General features: G+C 39.1%; 1 protein-coding gene and 1 long non-coding RNA gene across 10 annotated transcripts in view; one reads left to right on the forward strand and one right to left on the reverse strand.

Moving 5' to 3' along the window:
• Positions 1 to 916: 916 nt before the first annotated feature.
• Positions 917 to 1,739, reverse strand: LOC129059441 (uncharacterized). The gene is made up of 2 exons (XR_008525325.2): positions 1,578 to 1,739; positions 917 to 1,456 (listed from the first exon to the last, which is right to left on the reverse strand). It is a non-coding gene; the product is annotated as an uncharacterized LOC129059441 (long non-coding RNA).
• Positions 1,740 to 1,785: 46 nt separating this feature from the next.
• TENT2 (terminal nucleotidyltransferase 2) overlaps positions 1,786 to 19,959 on the forward strand; it is a 74,022-nt gene continuing 55,848 nt past the window's right edge. For 4 of the 9 annotated variants that reach the window (XM_054555666.2, XM_024247344.3, XM_054555671.2 and 1 more), the window contains exons 1-5: positions 1,834 to 2,189; positions 2,424 to 2,488; positions 9,015 to 9,188; positions 9,398 to 9,487; positions 12,631 to 12,868. In XM_054555666.2, coding sequence (XP_054411641.2) covers positions 9,052 to 9,188; positions 9,398 to 9,487; positions 12,631 to 12,868 — 465 coding nt within the window. In that variant the 5' untranslated portion in view covers positions 1,834 to 2,189; positions 2,424 to 2,488; positions 9,015 to 9,051. Of the gene's footprint in view, positions 2,190 to 2,423; positions 2,489 to 6,824; positions 6,998 to 9,014; positions 9,189 to 9,397; positions 9,488 to 12,630; positions 12,869 to 19,959 lie in introns of those variants that run through there. The other 5 variants (XM_024247345.3, XM_024247347.3, XM_054555667.2 and 2 more) reach the window with 4 other exon arrangements.

Consider the following 19,959-nt stretch of genomic DNA (forward strand, 5'->3'; position numbering starts at 1 on the left):
CAAAGAACATTATCAGGAAAGAGGAGGGTCATTTGTAAAGTGGATAATTTCATAATAATGAAACTTTCATAAAGGATAAATTCATACAAATAAGAGAATAACTATGTTTATGCAACTAATAGCTGAGCTGCAAAGTACATGAAGCAGAAATTGATAGAACTACAATAGAAAAAAACCAGTAATAGTCAGAAATTTCAAACTCTCAATAATTAGTAGAATAAGTAGACAGTAAATCAGAAAGGATATAGATTTGAACACTAATATCAAACAACTTGACACGATTGACATTTATAGAACACTCCATGCAACAACTGCAAAAAACACATTCATTTCAAATGCACAGTGAGTATTTACCAAGACAGACTATACTCTGGGCCACAGAACAAGTGTCAATAAGTTTAAAATTATTAATAGTGTACAAAGTACCTTCTCTGATCACAATGGGATTAAATCAGAAATCAGTAACAGGCAGCTACCCGGAAAACTCCTCCACATTTGCAGACTAACACTTACAAAAAACCCATGGTCAAAAAAAGAAAGCAACAGGGAAATTACAGAGTATTTTGAAATGAAGGAAAATGAAAATACAATATATCAAAATATGTGGAATGTAGCTAAAACAGTATAGAGGGACACTTATCACACCAAATGCCTGTAGAAACAAGAGACATCTAAAATTAGTGGTCATCAGTTTCTGAGTTAAGAAACTAGAGAAACAAAACAAGAAATTTAAAAATTAAAAAATAGCAGAATAAAGGAAAAAATAAACATAAGAGCAGAAATCAATAAAATAGAAAACAGAAAACCAGTAGAAAAAATCCAAGAAAGCAAAAACGGGCTTTGAGATTTGAGATCCGTAGACCGAGAAGCCCCTCGCCAGATCGATCAGAAAAAAAGATGACACACAAATTACCAATTTCAGAACCTGAGGGGTCAGATTTTATAGACATTAAGTGGACAATAAAGGAATACAGCTAACAGATTTGCATTATTAAACAATTTAGACATTTCTACAAATAATTAAAGCTCACTCAAGAGGCGATATCAATAAATACTGGTTGAATTAGTGAATATCAGCTATTACTACGGGCAAGGCGCTAAGTCCAGGCTTTAGAGAGAAACAAAGCATTTTTTTTTTGAGGCACAGTCTCGCTCTGTCGCCCAGGCTGGAGTGCAGTGGCACGATCTCGGCTCACTGCAACCTCCGCCTCCCGGGTTCAAGCGATTCTCCAGCCTCAGCCTCCTGAGTAGCGGGGATTACAGGCGCGCGCCACCAAGCTCGGCTAATTTTTGTATTTTTAGTAAAGATGGGGTTTCACCATGCTGGCCAGGCTGGTCTCGAACTCCTGACCTCGTGATCCGCCCGCCTCAGCCTCCCAAAGTGCTAGGATTACAGGGGTGAGCCACCGCGTCCGGCCAAAGAAAGCATTTTCCTTCCAAAGAAGCTCTCAGGTTACTGGAGGGGCAAAAGAACAGATAAAGTTTAATGTTGCTCCGGGGGAGAAGATTAGGGGAACACTGGTTAAAGAAAGGCTTCTCTGGGGACAAGTCACTCGGCCAACACACGAAGGACCCACAGAAAACGTTTGTTACAGCTAGAACGGCTGCACGTGAGTTCACGCAAAGGGCCCAGAGGTGGCCCTCCGGCGACTGCCTGCTCCACTCCTCTTAGTGCAGTCCTAACCTTTTCCCAACCGGTGCTGGCAGCAGTTAAGAAACTAACTCCTTCCAAATCCGGCTGTCTTGCGCCTGCGCATTCAAGCAAAGCGCTCATAGGCCGGGGGGGGGGGGGGGTAGGGGAGGGAGGCGGCCGCCGGAAGTGTGACCTCTCGCTCCCCGCTGCCTATTCTCATCCGGGGTCACGTCGATCTTCCGGGTGTCTTTGACAGGGTTTTCTACGCCGCTTTTTCGGCGACTTTTTGCTCTTCCGCTTTTTGCCACCGCCCCCAACTTTCTACATCCTTGCAGCCCCTACCTTTTCTTGTGTTGCTCCTCCCCTGGCAGCCGTGCGGGGGGTTAGATCTCAGCCGGAGCGGGAGCTGGGCCTAGCTGTCCCACGGGCCACCACTACCTCCTTTGGTTCGGGAGAAAGCTACGACTGAGTACTCCCAGCCGTCCCCGCTCGGGCCTTGGAACTTCTGAACGGGCAGTGCGGGTAGACCCTGCTTAGCCCTTCCCAGAGGACACCTGTGAGTTTAAGGGGTTTCGGAGAGGCCGTGTAGGCCCAGGTTGGGGGGCGGGGCACGGGAAACTTTTCCGAAACGGTAGCGTTTTGTTTTGCGTGGGAGGTTCCAGCAGTATCTCTTGGTTATTCCAAATTTATGGGCGGCATCTGGGCTGCTGTACATTTTGAAGAATCTTAGGACCGCTTACTTTGCTTACTCGTTTTTCTTCCTCGCGTACTGCCTCGTCCACCACTCCAGGACCAAAAGAGGAAGATAGTCTTGGGACCCCTGCATGGTGTTTCAAAGGGTGGTGAAGAACTAAGGTAAGTAGCTGGATTAATTAAAAAATTTAAAAGGCATTTATCTTTTAAGCCTTAATTAAATGGCATGAAATTGCCTCAGCTTTTCACTTTATAGGAAGATGCACAGGTTAAGACTGATGTGTGCGTTTCTTTTCTTGTTCAGCCTTTGTAGAAAGGCTCTTCGTCTCTCGAGGTGAGAACAGGAAAGGCTTATATGTCTCAAAACTTATGGATTCTCTAAATTACTTGTCTTATCTCTTTCAACTCTTTGTTTAAAGTAGCAGATATTTTTCATCAGGGTGAACAGAGAAGAAGCAAAGGGAAACTAAAACACAAGCCAAATAACACATGTGCAGTGTATGATTTTGTGAAGAAAGAGATTGTAACTGACCACTAAATCTGTGTTTTTATATTACAGGTAACATAGTAACTTTTGTAAATACCTTCATATTGTATGGTTCAGTACAACCAGTCTTCTAACACGTACTGATTAACAGCCATAAGGCTATTAATTTATACTGATTAATAGCCAGTAATAGTGATGTTACTTTGTTGGTGTGAATAGCCCTAATTATGTATATTCTGGAAATGTCATGTAACAGGTTCCATGTGAAACAGGCCATTTATGAGTTGTTTAAGAAATGCTCATTTGGAGCCATGTGACTAGATTATTTTTTTGAACACTTGGGTGTAATTTAATTCTTAACCAAAAGGAATATCCTGTTCAAAACCTGGAAGTGGTTTTCACAGTGGGTTGGCAGGATTTAGGAATTGGATTTTTCGTATTGTGGAGAAAAGAAGTGAGTTTGAGATATCAAAGGTATTTGGACAAAATGGACAGTGTCTTGGTTTAGCCAGTACAGCTCTGGTTTTCATACTAGGTATATCCTTTCTGAAGAGTCCTGGTGAAGGAATTACATATAACCTTGAGTGTTCTCTCATTTGCTGGAGGAGAGGTCAAGTTGAGGACACAAATTCCAAGTTGCAAATTCCAGGATCAAATACTTTATCACGAGAAATTACTAGGAATTAATCTTTTTTTTTTTTTTTTTACAAGATGGAATCTTGCGCTTGTCACCTAGGCTGGAGTGCAATGGCACTATCTTGGCTCACTGCAGCCTCTGCCTCCTGGGTTCAAGCGATCTCCTGCCTCAGCCTGCCGTAGCTAGGATTACAGGCACGTGCCACTACGCCCAGCTAATTTTTGTATTTTTAGTGGAGACAGGGTTTCACCATGTTGGCCAGGCTGGTCTCCAACTCCTGACCTCAGGTGATCCATCCGCCTCGGCCTCCCAAAGTGCTGGGATTACAGGCGTGAGCCACTGTGCCCGGCCGAATTAATCTACTCTTTTACTGCCTTGTCTCATGTAAACCTGTGTAATTTCCCATTGGGTCCACCTTAGGAAACCGTCTTTAAGGTTTTCTCCGTAAGGAAAGTACCAGTATACTCTTTTATGGTCAAGTACAGATTGTGGAACTGATAACTTTTAAGGTAAGGAAAATTGGATGTTGCCAATATCTGGATTTTATGTGTCTATCATAAAATTTGTCACATAGGAGATGGTAGAAGACCATAGTTAATGTGGAGTAATGTTTTATATAACTAATCTCTACTTACTGAAGAAACCTTTCATTCAGAGTATGAAGAAAATGATTTAAAATTTTGTGGAGGTCCCCTTATTTCTGTTACAGTAATAGTTTTATTGTATTTTATTTTGCGAAACTCTACAGTCAGTTTAAAAAATGATGTTGTTTATGATAATTGTTTTGATGTCATTTTTATTTTCATCAAAATCAATGTGAAATGTATTAGAAAAAGGCATAGAAATTGATGGGCGTTTCATTTACTTCCTTAACTCTAGATGTCTTTCAGAATACCTATATTGGTGAACATAGAATGAATGCCTCAGAATGATTTTCCCCTACTTGAAGCCTACCTTCTTTAAGATTGAGCCTGACTTGAGGGCCAAAATTCATACTGAGGAGAGGCTGACAGATCCTTTGTTTTGCAGGGGCTCCAGAGCTTGATATATTTCTGGGAATTTGGGATAGGCTAAACTAGATTGCTGCCCTAGACTGAACATCTGGCTGTGGACTCATTCTAAGTTTTTAAGCTGGGGATAATTTGGTCATTAACTTGGTAGAGTAATTCTGAGCCACAAGTCATCTTTAGACTTATTCTTAGTTTGGATTTGGCTGTGTAAGGGATGGAAACAAGGTGAGGCCTGAGCTCTTAATGTCATTTTGCGTCTTCAAATCTTAATATACATGGACCTTACTCAGTTACAGAGGAAAAACAGCATATTTTTTATAGGTATAAACAAAAGTATCTAGGCTTTTTGCTATGAACCGATTTAAATAAACCTGAAAGTACAAGATTTTAATTGTTTTTCTGAATACTTATTTCTTCTATTCACTAGATTTGTAGTGTCTATTCCAACAAAATGAACTATCAAGCAAAATTTGTTACAGTGAATTATATTTAATATCATTTTCTCATAAACCCTATGAAGTAGGATCCTATGTTTTACGGGAAATTAGGTTAGGGAACCAGAGTAAAAAAGGCCAAGAAGGAGTGTGAGCCTGAGCAAAGGGTGAAAAGTGTTCGTTGCCAGTCTTGAATCTGGCAATCCAAGATTTTTCTTTTTTCTTTTTTTTTTGTTTTTGAGACAGGGTCTTGCTCCATTGACCAGGCTGGAGTGCAGTGGCACAGTCTCCTCGGCTCACTCCAACCTCCATCTCTCTGGCTCAAGCGATCCTCCCACCCCAGCCTCCAGAGTAGCTGGGACTTCAGATGCAGACCACCACACCTGGCTCATTTCTGTTGTGTCTTTTTTTTTTTTTTGAGACGAAGTCTTGTTCTTTCGCCCAGGCTGGAGTGCAGTGGTGCGATCTCCGCTCACTGTAACCTCTGCCTGCCGGGTACAAGCGATTCCCCTGCCTCAGCCTCCCAAGTAGCTGGGATTACAGGTGCCCACCACTACGCTAGCTAATTTGGTATTTTTAGTAGAGATGGGAATTTGCCATGTTGGCCAGGCTGGTCTTGAACTCCTGACCTCAGGTGATCTGCCCACCTCGGCCTCCCAGAGTGTTGGGATTATAGGCATGAGCCATTGCGCCTGGCCTAATTTTTTTTTTTTTTTGAGACAGAGTTTTGCTCTTGTTGCCCAGGCTGGAGTGCAATTGCGCGATCTTGGCTCACTGCAACCTCTGCCTTCCAGGTACAAGCGATTCTGCTGTCTCAGCCTCCCAAGTAGCTGGGATTACAGGCATGTGCTACCACACCTGGCTGATTTTTTTTTGTGTTTAGTGGGGATTTCACCATGTTAGTCAGGCTGGTCGTGAACTCCTGACCTTAGGTGATACATCTGCTTCGGCCTCCCAAAGTGCTGGGATTATAGGCATGCAGCCTGATTTTTGTATTTGTTGTAGAGATGGGGTTTTACCGTGTTGCCTAGGCTGGTCTCTAACTCCTGGGCTCAAACAATCTGCCTGCCTCAGCCTCCCAACGGATTACAGGCATGAACAACTGCCCAGCCCAGGATTATTGTATGTATTTTTACTAGGGGATTCCCTGGAATGCTGCTTAGTTCAAGATATTTGTCCATTTCCTCTGAAGAAGCTAGGGTGTACAGGTGAGGAAATATGACAGGATTATTTTCTTTTTTAAAAATCTCTTGTAAAAAAGACATAAGGGTCTGCTAAAGAAAGTTGACAGACTCTTGTTTTCTGGAGGTTAACCTTGTCTGTGGTTCAAATTAGAGTCAGGCATTTGGGATGAGGTCTGATGATGATTCATAGAATTTTGTCCACAATCTGTTATGAACCCTGGACTGGTGAGCCTTGTTATCTGTGGCCAACCTAGGGAATTTTAATCTTATGGAATTGAAAAAACAAGGAACAATGTTTGTGAGGGATTTATTAATTTCTTGCCAGATTTTTCTTTTTCTCCCGTGTTGTCTCTCATAGTTTTTCTGGCCCTTCTAGTCAAAATCCCCAGAGGCAGCTACTTCAATTCTTCTGGCTACCTAGTTTTATTTTTCTCTGTTGTTTAAAAAAAAAAAAAAAAAAGAATAAAGCTTCTATAGTTCATTCTTTTGATTTATATTTACTGAAAATGAGAATTTAGCACTTTTTGTACCCTCTGTCATCCTCCATATAAAACTTGTGATATATAAACACAAGTGTATAATGTAGTGTCATATATAAATAAATAATATATAATAAATTTTATATAGTAACTCAGTTTTTAAAAAATCAGTATATTCAATCTTTGTAAGAATCAGGTAACTGATTATATTGCCTTTTTTATATTACCTATTGAGTGTTTTTTTCTTTGGTAATATATTTTTAACTAGCTACTTTTCTGTATTTCTAAAATTATTTCTACTCTGTTAACAGAACTTATCTCTATGGTCAAATACATCAGGTAATCTACCAGTTGATTTTTCTTTTCTTAGATATCTTCTTGAAGCCCTGCATCCTCCCATTCTAATTTGAACTGTTAGCTTCCCATCACTGTCGTCTCGGGTAATTTACTTTGTTTCTGCCCTACATCAGATCTCCCTTTTTCTAGATTCCAGGTTTTCTTTTTCTTTTTTGATAACTTAAATGTCTAAGAATGTTTCTAGTTGCCCTTGCATTGATAGTACGGCTAGGTATAGAATTACAGCCGTAATTCTGAGAGCATTTCCGTCAGAGATTTGAAGTCATGAGTCCATGTCCTGTGCTATTGAGAAGTCCAAAGCCATTTTGATTTCTTGCCCTTTGTTTATAACATTTTCCCCCTTTGAATATTTTATAAACTTCCTTTTTTGTGTGTGATATTCTGAAACTTCAATATAATATACGTTGACATGTAACTTTTTTACTGTGCTTTGTACCCTTTAAATCCTTTCAGTCTGGGGATTGGTGTCTTTCAGTCTTTGGCTTTTTTTTGTTTTATTTGTTAGGTAATGTCCTGTATTTTTTCTGTTCTTCCCGGACCTTCTGTTACAATGTTAGATCACATAGTTTAATACTTTTTTGTTTTCTCTTCTGTTGTCTTGCCTCCTTCCTGCCCCTACCACCTTTTCCTTTTCGTTCTTTCTAATACATTTCCTCAAAGTGATCTTTTAACTTTCTGCTGGGTAGTTCTGCTTTCAATTTTATAATTTCCCAGAGCCTTTTTATTTTATTTTTTTGAGATAGGGTCTTGTCTTGTACCCAGGCTGGAGTGCAGTGGCATGAACATGGTTCACTACAGCCTTGACCTCCTGGACTCAAGCAATCCTCCCACCTCAGCCTCCTGTGTAGCTGGGACCATAGGCACACACTACTGTGCCTGGCTAATTTTTTTTATTTTTTTTTTATAGCGACAGGGTCTCACTTTGTTGCCCAGGTTAGTCTTGAACTCCTGAGCTCAAGTAGTCTTCCCACCGTGGCCTCCCAGAGTGCTGGGATTCTAGGTGTGAGCCACTGCATCTGGCCCCTTTCTTTTTAAATAGCATATTCTTGTTTTATATATGCAATGTCTTTTCATTAATCTGAGATTTTTTTTTTGAGTGTTCATTTGTTCCTGACATCGTTTCTGTTTATTCCCAGGTTTTTTTTTTTCTTCTGGTGATCCATGGATGCCTATTTTAAGTGAGAATATCAGGAGTCTGATTAGAAACTCTAAAAGTGTGTGGGGTAGGGCCTGTCAACTAGTAGGCTTCATGTTAAGTTGATTAGTTAGCTACCTTGACATTTTCTTGATGGACTACCAAGAATTATTATGTTCTCTTGTTACTATGTTACATAGTTTCTCTCTCATTTTGTTTTTTCATAAAAGAGTTTTCTAATTGCTTGCTTTGAGAAAGTGGGCTGAGGGGTCCTATTTTTCTTTGTAGACTTTACCTGATGCTCATTTTCAGTTTATTACCTTATCCTATCCTTTGCAAGACTACAGCCTTGATATATTGGTCATTGCAAAGAATAAATATCTACTCTCCTCCCTGGATCAGTGAAGGATTCTGATTGCTTTGTATAATTTTTCCCTATTCCTATGGAACATAGCCCTCTTTTATTGGAGGTCTTTTATATAAATTATGTAGACTTTGAGGTGAATCTCAGAATCTTATAAATTGTTAAGACAATATAAAATCCATTCCTTATTTGATCAGACCTGTAAGATCCAAATTCTAGGAATCAGGATGTCATGTGATGGTTTATACCTTTGTATAAATTAGTTTGAGAATAAATGTAATAATCTGTGGGATTTTATTAATGTCAGGTGATAACTTGGATTTCTAAAAGATTTGTTGATATGAGGGTAAATGTATTAGGGTAAATTCATCAGAAAATTAGAAATGTGCATATATCTTGCTGTTTGAATTATGTTAATCTTAGATTTGGAATTTATTATTAGTTTTCTTTTGTTACCTACAGTGGCACTTAGGAGACCTATTTAACTTTGCAAATAAAATTTGTAACTTGATAACTAATTAAGTTAGTGGATAATAGTTATCAAAGTGTTTAGTATCTTTAAGCTATGATAATTTAATACTGTCTTTTTAAATTATCCTAGGTAGAAGAATACATGTTCACTTCCAGTGAACAAGAGCATGTTCCCGAACTCAATTTTGGGTCGCCCACCCTTCACTCCAAATCATCAACAACATAATAACTTCTTTACCCTGTCACCTACTGTTTATTCACACCAGCAGCTTATAGATGCACAATTCAACTTTCAGAATGCAGAGTGAGTATGGTGATATTTTGGCCCATGTTGTTGGTAAATTTCATTTTCTATTTGACATAAACCCTTTTTGTATGAAACTTTCGAACGCGGAGAATATGTCGTCACATTTTTTTTTCATAGGGATGTATTTAATGTTTTTTCAGAGATTGGTTTTGTTTTTAAAGAAAAAAATATGTATAAATTTCTGTTCTTTTCTTTGATTTTGATAGCTTGTCTAGAGCTGTGTCATTACAGCAGCTGACATATGGAAATGTCAGTCCAATACAGACCTCAGCTTCCCCATTATTTCGAGGAAGGAAGTAAGTACTTCTTAATTATTTTAAAAGAATATTTTTGCATTTCTGAGAACTCTGTAACAGTGTATCTTGAATTAATATTGTATGGACCCTATGCCCTATGTTTTGTTTTCTGGGACCTGTACGATCAAGGAGTTTTAACATTTTTATGCGTTTAAAAATTTTAGGAGTTCTTTTGTTGATTTGTTCCTGCTTTATTGTATGCTTGTTTCTGCCCTACATCAGATCTCCCCTTTTCTATATGCCAGGTTTTCTTTTTCTAGAATAAAGCTGTTTCCTCAGAAAACCACTTTTTAGTTAAGATTTTTTAACTAAATGAGATGGCCTTCTGTATTCATTTGCTAGGGTAGGGTTGCCACAACAACGTACCACACATTGGGTGGCTTACACAACAGAAATTTATTTTCTTACAATTCTGGAGGCTAGATCAAGGTGTTGGCAGGGTTGGTTTCTTCTGAGGCTTCTTTTCTTGCCTTGTAGATGGCTGCTTTGTCACTGTGTCTTAATATGGCCATTTCCCTGTGTTTTCTGTGTCCTCATCTCTTCTAAGGACACCAGTCATATTGGATTAACGTTAATCTTAAAGACCCCACTTTAACTTACGTAACTTTTAAGAGGTGCTATCTCCAAATACAGTCACATTCTGAGCTACTGGGGCTTAGGACTTCAGCATTTGAATTTCTAGGGGGACACAATTATAACATTTTCTTTCTAGTAAACTTTATGTTTTTCTTTTGATTTATCTACATCTTACACAGGTAAGGTTCCATGATAACAGATATTGTAGTGAAAATTTCTGCGTGACATAAAACTTGTAGTCAAGTCAGGAGTCAATTAATTTTAATCTTTGATTAAAAGAAATTCATTTATTAAAAAATAGAACTTGAGACGTAGTTGTTAAAATAACATTCAGCAATATTTGAAAGATACCACTATTACTTAAAAACCTATATAAACATTCTATAACCTTTATGTCCCATTAAAAAAAACACTCAGTGAACAAGGTGCTGTAAAAAAAAATAACAACACTAGCTAGGAATTATTGCTTATTATGTAGTAATCATTATTCTAAGCCTTTACAATTAATGGTTTGATTAAATCACGTAACACTGAGGTAGATGCTATTATCCCTTGCCTGTTGAGGAGAAAGCTGACTCACACAAAGCTTAAGTAACTAGTTACTCAGAAGTGACATAGCTGGGATTTGAAATGTTGTATGTCTCTGAGTCATATGCTTATAAGCACTATAGGTTCTTCAAAATTGTCATTGATAAAAGTTTTATAATAATTCTAATAGTATTGACTTTATTCAGATTTTATTTTTTAGAAATTGCCTTTATAGCCAATTTGTGAATTAAGAGTGAAAATAAGCTCCCTTAGGCTGGGCACAGTGGCTCACACCTGTAATCCCAGCACTTTGGGAGGCCGAGGCAGGCAGATCACGAGGTCAGGAGATCGAGACCATCCTGGCTAACACAGTGAAACCCCATCTCTACTAAAAATACAAAAAATCAGCCAGGTGTGGTGGCACGTACCTGTAATCCCAGCTACTCAGGAGGCTGAGGCAAGAGAATGGCATGAACCCGGGAGGTGGAGCTTGCAGTAAGCCAGGATCCCCCCACTGCACTCCAGCCTGGGCAACAGAGCGAGATGCCATCTCAAAAAAAAAACTCCATTAATTTGTAGTTAAACATATTTTTAAAATTAAAATTGACATTCTCATTAGAAGATATTCAGCATATATAGCTCTAAAATACTTTTATGTTTAAAAGTATTAAATATACTTTTATGCATTTAGCACTGTATACTTTACCTGTGAGTAGGGGTTCCACTTATTTTGCAGATCTGTCAAGGAGAGGGGAATTGACATAATCCCAAAGGAGTGTTAAAAAACCTTCTATGGGCCGGGTGCAGTGTCTCATGCCTGTAATCCCAGCACTTTGGGAGGCCAAGGTGGGCGGGTCATTTGAGGTCAGGAGTTCGAGACCAGCCTGGCCAACATGGTGAAACCCCATCTCGACTAAAAACACAAAAATAAGCTGGGCATGGTGGCGGGCGCCTGTAGTCCCAGCTACTCAGGAGGCTGAGGCAGGAGAATAGCTGGAACCCCAGAGGCAGAGGTTGCGGTGAGCTGAGACCGTGCCACTGCACTCTAGCCTGGCAACAGAGCAAGACTCCGTCTCAAAAAAAAAAACAAACCTTCTATGACCCATAGAATTTTCAGGCTTAAAAGGAATTGGGCCATTTTCTGTGGCATAAAGTATTACCTACATGAACAACTTAATGTATCGATGAAGTAAATGTCTTTTTCCCAACAAATATTTACTCTTTAATGATTTTTCCCTTTTTATTTTGCAAATACTTAAACCTCCAGAAAAATTTAAAGAATAATATAGTGAATATCTGTATGCCTTTTGCCTAGAGTCATGAGTTAAAAGTTTTACATTTGATTTCTTTCTCTTTTTCTTTCTGCCCACCTGCTTTTTTTCCTGAACCATAAAAAAGAAAGTTGTTGACACCATTTTACCTCAAAACGTGTCGGCTTATTCCTCCTACAAAACAAGGCTTTTCTTCTATATAACCAAAATACATTGATTATTCTCAAGAAATTTAATATTAATAAAATACTATTATCTGAGTTGCAGCTCATTTTCGAATTTCTTCATTGTCCAATGTCTTTATAGCTTTATTGAAAAGTGTCTCTTAATTTGGTCTTTCCTGCTGATGAGTCAGAACATAGGTGTATTCAAAGAGCCCTTTTTTATAACTAGCACTCAGCTCACTTAATCGTATCTTCCTTATGTTATAGTTTGGATCTTCTTAGTAATTCTATAAATAGAACTTTTCCTACAAAGTTTTCACTACTGAGATGAAACATTGGGATAGTTCAAATACAGGAGACTAACCTCAATATATACATGTAGTTTTTTCTATCTGCATTATTACTATTTTTTTTAAGGTGTTGAGGCATTTCTTGTGCTGAACATGAATATTTTTAAGATCCATATAAAGCTAATAAAGTGACTTTATTGAAAGAATCATAATATTGTCATTATCTCTTACAATATTTTTATATATTTCATTGCTTTTTATTTGTTATCAAAAAGTTGTATCTTTAATTACTAAGGTATATTGCTTGTTTTCAGGAGATTAAGCGATGAAAAAAACCTTCCTCTTGACGGTAAACGGCAACGTTTCCATTCACCCCACCAAGAGCCAACTGTAGTTAACCAGATAGTGCCTTTATCAGGTGAACGAAGATACTCAATGCCACCATTGTTTCATACACATTATGTACCAGATATAGTCAGATGTGTTCCACCTTTTCGAGAAATTCCATTTTTAGAACCTAGAGAAATCACACTGCCTGAGGCCAAAGATAAGGTAATAATAATGTAGATTTTAGTTTTGCCTTTTGGGAATTTAGTATAAATAATGTATTAATCAAAAATATTTAATATCCTGGATTAAGTAGAACGTGCCTTTTTTGTTGCAATGTTTAAAGTACTATTCAGCCTAATTTTCTGTCTAAACATTACTTTGATTTTTGGTAGCTATTCTTTTATAGAAATGCAGCCACCAGGAAATCAGATTTTCCCTGATTTATGAAAATTTTATTAGAACCCAGACACTTTCTGCGTTTAGAGAACTATCTTGTTACTTGTTTTTACTGAAAAAAAAAAAAAAAGTTTTCATATAGCTATTGTAATACGGTGTTAGAAAACATTTTATTTTGGGATATTTGTGCTTAACATGAGGTTTTTTGAATGTCAAAAATAGAGAATCCAGGAGTCAGTGAGAAAAACAATACATTCAAAGTGATATAATCAAGAAAGATTTATCAAAAACATTTATAAAAAATTTCAAATAAGTGAAATGAAGCTATTTAAATAATAATTCTTGAAAATGGCATTGTCAGCATTGGGGAAACAATGAGTTATTTAACATCTAATACTAGAAACATATCTCTCCCCTCCCCCATATTTAGTGAAACCTAAAAAATCACTTTCTAGGTAATTGAGAGGGGTTAATAATGTAAATATCTGTATTCTCTTGGGTTGTCTGTGGTTTATACTTGCTGTTTTTGCATTTTCAAAGCTGCCACACTCTTGAGAAATAAGACATATGTAGGCTAAGGAGAATGACCCTGAAGAAAATATAGCAACTTTGTTTTACTCGTCTTTGGGTTCCTATCAACCAGCATAGGTCTGAAACATAATAAGTGTACAGAAATGTTGGGTCAGAAAAGCAACATCTGCTTCATTCCTTAGTTGTGCTGCTTTTTTATTCCTCTATTATTCTTTTGTTCTTTAATTTTTTAATTTAGTTATAATTGTACCATAAAATTCACCCTTTTAAAGTGTAGAGTTCAGTTGTTTTTAAATATATTCCCAAAGTTGTGCAACTGTACTATCTGATTCCCAAAGATTTTCATCACCCCCAAAAGAAACCTTGTACCCAATAAGTCACTTCTCCTGCTCCCTGGCAACAACTAATCTATTTTCTGTCTTTATCCCATCCGGACATTTTATATAAATGAAATCATTCAATATGTGGCCTTTCGTGTCTCGCTTTTTTCATTTAGCATGTTTTCAAGGTTCATCCATGTTGTAGCATACACATCAGTACTTCATTCCTATAGCTGAATAATACTCCATTGTATGAATATACCTCACTTTGTTAATACAGTCCTCAGTTGATGAATTTCTGGGTTGTTTCCACTTTTTGTCTGTTATGAATAGTGCAGCTATGAATATCTGTGTACAGATTTTTGCATGGACATATGTTTTCACCTCTCTTGGAATGAAATTGCTTGGTCATATGGTAACTCTGTGTTTAACTTTGTGAGGAACTGCCGCAAGTGTTTTCTAAAGTGGTTGCACCATTTTACATCCTATCAACAGTATATAGATGTTGCACTTTCTTTACATGCTTGCTGAACTTGCAAAACTTGTTACTGCCTGCCTTTTTGCTTATAGCCATTCTAGTGGGTATGAAATGGTATCTCATCGTGATTTGGATTTGCATTTCCCTAATGCCTAGTGATATTGAGCATCTTTTTATTTGCTTATTGGACATTTGTATTTCTTCTTGGGGAAATGTCTATTCATCTAGATCCCTTGCCCATTTTTAAATTGGACTATTTGTCTTTTTACTGTTGGTTTGTAAGAGTTCTTTATGCATTCTACATATTAGACCCTTATCAGATAATGACTTGTGAATTTATGCTCCCATTATGTGGCTTGTCTTTTTACTTTCTTTTTGGTATCCTTTGAAGCACAAAAACCTTTCATTTTGATGCAGTCCAATTTATCTATTTTCCTTTGGTTGGTTGTGCTTTTGGTGTCATATCCAAGAAACCGTTGTTGAAGGTCACAGAGATTAATGCCTATGTGTTAATTTTTAAATTTTATTTTTTTATTTTTTTATTATTATTTTTTCCCTGCCCCGCCTATGTGTTATTCTGAGTTTTATAATTTTAGTTCTTACATTTAGGACTTTGATCCATTTTGAGTTAATTTTTGTATATGATGTAAAGTAGGGGGTCCAGCTTTATTCTTTTGCTGTTGGTCCAGTTGTCCCTGCAGCTTATTGAAAAAATTGTTCTTTTCTCCCCTGTAATTTTTTTTTAACCATATTGAAATAGGAAAAACAATCAGGCAAAATCAGTGGGAGAAAGGAAAAAGGCAAAGGAAACTGAGAAAAGATTAACTTGGGTTTTTTAGTTAGTTGTTTTTTTTTTTTTTTGAGATAGAGTCTAGCTCTGTCGCCCAGGCTGGAGTGCAGTGGTGCGATCTCAGCTTACTGCAACCTCCACCTCCCGGGTTCAAGTGATTCTTCTGCTTCAGCCTCCTGAGTAGCTGGGATTACAGGTGTGTGCCACCACGTCCGGCTAATTTTTGTATTTTTAGTAGAGACGGGGTTTCACCATGTTGGTCAGGCTGGTCTTGAACTCCTGACCTCGTGATCCACCCACTTTGGCTTTTCAAAGTGCTGGGATTACAGGTGTGAGCCACCGCACCCGGCCTAGTTTTTGTTTTTTAAAAAACTTTAGAGACGAGGCTCTTGCTGTCATGTCCAGGCTGGAATGCATTGGTGGGATCATAGCTCATTGCAGCCTTAAACTCATAGGTTCAAGTGATTCTGCTGTCACAGCCTCCTGAGTAGCTGGGACTACCAATAGGCGTGGGCCACCATGCCCGGCTAATTTTTTTTTTTTTTTTTTTTTGAGACGGAGTCTCACTCTGTCGCCCAGGCTGGAGTGCAGTGGCACGATCTCGGCTCACTGCAAGCTCTGCCTCCTGTGTTCACGCTGTTCTCCTGCCTCAGCCTCCCAAGTAGCTGGGACTACAGGCGCCTGTCACCACGCCCAGCTAATTTTTTGTATTTTTAGTAGAGATGGGGTTTCACTGTGTTAGCCAGGATGGTTTCGATCTCTTGACCTCGTGATCCACCCTCCTCGGCCTCCCAAAGTGCTGGGATTATAGGCGTGAGCCACTGCGCCCGGCCACCTGGCTAATGTTTTTAATTTTTTTTTTTTTTTTGGTAGAGCCAGGGTCTTGCCATGTTACCCAGGCTGGTCTTGAACTCCTGGCTTCAAGTGATGCTCCCGCATTGGCCTCCCAGAGGGCTGGGATTACAGGTATGAGCCACTGCACCTAGCTGTTTTTACTCATTTTAAAGACTATCGTGTAATGCCATAATATGAAAGCCTATGTATATATTAAATCAGACCTTTGAATGAATGTATAAGAATCTTTTTGCTGGGTGTGGTGGCTCATGCCTGTAATCCCAGCACTTTGGGAGGCCAAGGTAGGCGGATCACAAGGTCAGGAGTTCGAGACCAGCCTGGCCAATATGGTGAAACCCCGTCTCTACTAAAAATACAAAAATTAGCTGGGAGTGGTGGCAGGCGCCTATAGTCCCAGCTACTTGAGAGGCTGAGGCAGGAGAATCACTTGAACCCGGGAGGCGGAGGTTGCAGTGAGCCAAGATCATGCCACTGCCCTCCAGCCTGGGCGACAGAGTGAGACTCCGTCTCAAAAAAAAAAAAAAAAATAAAGAATCTTTTACTGGTTTTTTAAGCTATGTATGCTGGTAGCCCTGTTTTCTGTGGAATTCATAATGATAAACTATTGAAAGCTCTCTATTTTTACTTTTATTTGTATGTTGTGATAGTTAACTGTTAGAACTAACTAACTACTAGTTCTGCATATGGAGTAGGCAAATTTTCAGTTTCATTAAATTTAATAACAATTCACATTAGTGTCAGCATAAACCATCTGGTAAAGTACAGTTCTGTATCAATAACATTTTAAAATTAGTCATATGGGAAGAGATACTCCTAAATATTTAGAATTAGGGATTTATCTCAGAAGGCTAAAGATAGTGTAATTGCACCAATTTCTTTTTTTTTTCGTTTTTTGAGACAGAGTTTTGCTCTTGTTGCCCAGGCTCGAGTGTAATGGCACAATCATGGCTCACTGCAACCTCCATCTCTTGGGTTCAAGCGATTCTCCTGCCTCAGCCTCCCAAGTAGCTGGGATTACAGGCATGTGCCACCATGCCCTGCCAATTTTGTATTTTTAGTAGAGGCGGGGTTTCACCATGTTGGTCAGGCTGGTCTCAAACTCCTGACCTCAGGTGAACCACCTGCCTCAGCCTCCCAACATGCTGGGATTATAGGTGTGATCCACCACGCCTGGCTGGAACCAATTTCTTTGAGTGCTACTCTCTATCTGCCAAGTTGTGGGAGAAAGAAGGCAAGCAGTTAGTTTTGTGTTTATTTTTTAAGTGAACACTTTTTAAGAAAGCTAACGTTTATTGATGTTTCTTCTAGGCATTCTATATATGCTATCTCATTTAGTCTTTTCAGCAACCCCATGACATGGGTATTATCCTAATGTTATTGAGGCTCAGAGAGCTAAATAACTTGCTCAAGCTTACAGCTAGTAAGTGGTAAAACCAAGATTTGATCTTTGCCTCTAAAAATATGAAGAGAAGGAGCTTAAGATACTTAAAATCAAGGGTAGGCAGATGACATTCTAACTCTAATACAAGGTAATCTGTGACAGTGATAACTAATATTTATTGAGAATCTGTCATTACTGGCATTGTGCTTGACTGTTTGGTTTACCTCTGTTTCCTTCTGTAGAGTATAAAGTGAATGAAGGGTTCAGTGTGAGATAAAGTGGGGCAGTGGTTTGAAGCCTTGAATGCACAGTAGAATGCTGTTGAAGGTTTTAAAGTAGAGAAATAGCACAGTCAGATTTGTATTTTTAGAAAGTCCTTGCTGTTTAGTGAGTTTGGTTTAGAATGAAGTGGGTTTGGAAGGTGGTGATCACCTTGAAGGCTGTTAAATTCACCCTGAAGATGATTGATCCCCTTGAAGGCTATCCTAATGAGAGGTGCTGAAGCTTTCAGTTATGGTAGATGGTAGTGAAAAAGATGTGGGAGATAATGTATAAGGAAAATTTAGAGAATGTGTGGAATAACTGAGTGTAGAAGAGAGAGAGTGAAAGAGACATGAATGACTTCAGTGATTTGATTCTGGGTTACCAGCAGAGATAAAGAACCTAGATTTGGGGTGTATAGTCTGATTGAGGAAATACTCGAGTTTTTTGAACTATGAGAGAATTTACTATAAAACATTTGTGCTCCTGAGAAACTTCATGTTCTGCAAATTGCACACTAATCATATAGGGCTTATGGGAAATAGGGTTGGAACAGACTACTCAAAACCTAAACAATTTTGTAACGAGAACACTATCAAGAATAATAATTGATATCTTGGGAAATAACTTGGATAGGCAGGCAGTTTGGCATGGCTACATGCTGCTGCAGGGGATATTAGAAATACACAAAATAGAGTTGAGATGCTGGCTTGTGTTGGGCATTGACACAGGCAGTTAAAAATGGAGCTCTGAGTCAGTGAGGCTGCTGTTAAGGTAGAGACAAAAGGAAATACACCAGCACAGAGCTGTCTGAGGCTAGGAGTATGCTTTCTTGAGCAGGAATCTTGGATGAAAATGCTTTTTAGTTCCTTTAGATCTGAAAGGACTCCATACGGAGGGGTTTTTTCTTTCTTGTGACAGTTATAATTCTACAGTTACAGCTCCATGTACAAATCACATACAAACCCAACTTTTATGTTATATTGGTACCATTCCCCTGTTTACCAATCACATATAAGCTAATTGGTATTATAGAAAAATGTAACTGTATTGACAGTATATGTTTGGAGTTCAGAAGTGAGGTCAGGCTAGAGATACGGATCCTTAAGAGATCTGAAACAAAAGTGACAGTTGAAACTCCTAGAGTAGATAAGATTTTTAATTTATTTAGCATTCAAATATTTGTGAGCTCTAGGCATGGGAGATACACTGTTTTGCTAAACATACATGGTCTCTACCATTTAGGTACAGCATAGTGAGAGGGGGAGCCATTAAAAAATAACCATACATAGGCCAGGCACAGTGGCTCACGCCTGTAATCCCAGCACTTTGGGAGGCCGAGGCGGGTGGATCATGAGGTCAGGAGATCGAGACCATCCTGGCTAACATGATGAAACCCCGTCTCTACTAAAAATACAAAAAATTAGCCAGGCGTGGTGGCAGGTGTCTGTAGTCCCAGTTACTCGGGAGGCTGAGGCAGGAGAATGGCGTGAACCCGGGAGGCGGAGCTTGCAGTGAGGCGATATTGTGCCACTGCACTCCAGCCTGGGCAACAGAGCGAGACTCCGTCTCAAAAAAAAAAAAAACCATACATAGGCCAGGCACAGTGGCTCACGCCTGTAATCCCAGCACTTTGGGAGGCCGAGGCGGGTGGATTGCCTGAGGTCAGGAGTTCGAGACCAGCCTGACCAATATGGTGAAACACCATCTCTACTAAAAATACAAAAAAATTAGCTGGGCGTGGTGGTGTGTGCCGTAGTCCCAGCAGCTCGGGAGGCAGAGGCAGGAGAATTGCTTGAACTTGGGAGGCAGAGGTTGCAGTGAACCAAGAGCGCGTCACCGTACTCCAGCCTGGGTGACAGAGCGGGACTCCGTCTCAAAAATACAAAAAATTAAAAAAAAAAAAGCAGATCACACTTTTATTTATATAAACGCTGTGCAGGAAATTACTGAGTGCTGAGAGAATGCATTTGAGGTCTCAGGGAAAGCCTCTTAGAGGAGGCAGTATTTGAGTCGAGATCTGAAAGATGAATGAGTTAACTGGTTAAAGAGTGGTGGGGAGCCAGGCGCGGTGGTTCATGCCTGTAATCGCAACACTTTGGGAGGCCAAGGTGGGTGGATCGCCTGAGGTCAGGAGTTCAAGACCAACATGGTGAAACTCCATCTCTTCTAAACATACAAAATTAGCTTTGTGGCAGGTGCCTGTAATCCCAGCTACTCGGGAGGCTGAGGCAGAGAATTGCTTGAACCTGGGAGGTGGAGGTTGCAGTGAGCCAAGACCACGCCGCTGCACTCTAGCCT

This window comes from Pongo abelii, chromosome 4 (assembly GCF_028885655.2).
Source record: "Pongo abelii isolate AG06213 chromosome 4, NHGRI_mPonAbe1-v2.0_pri, whole genome shotgun sequence".
NCBI lineage: Eukaryota > Metazoa > Chordata > Mammalia > Primates > Hominidae > Pongo > Pongo abelii.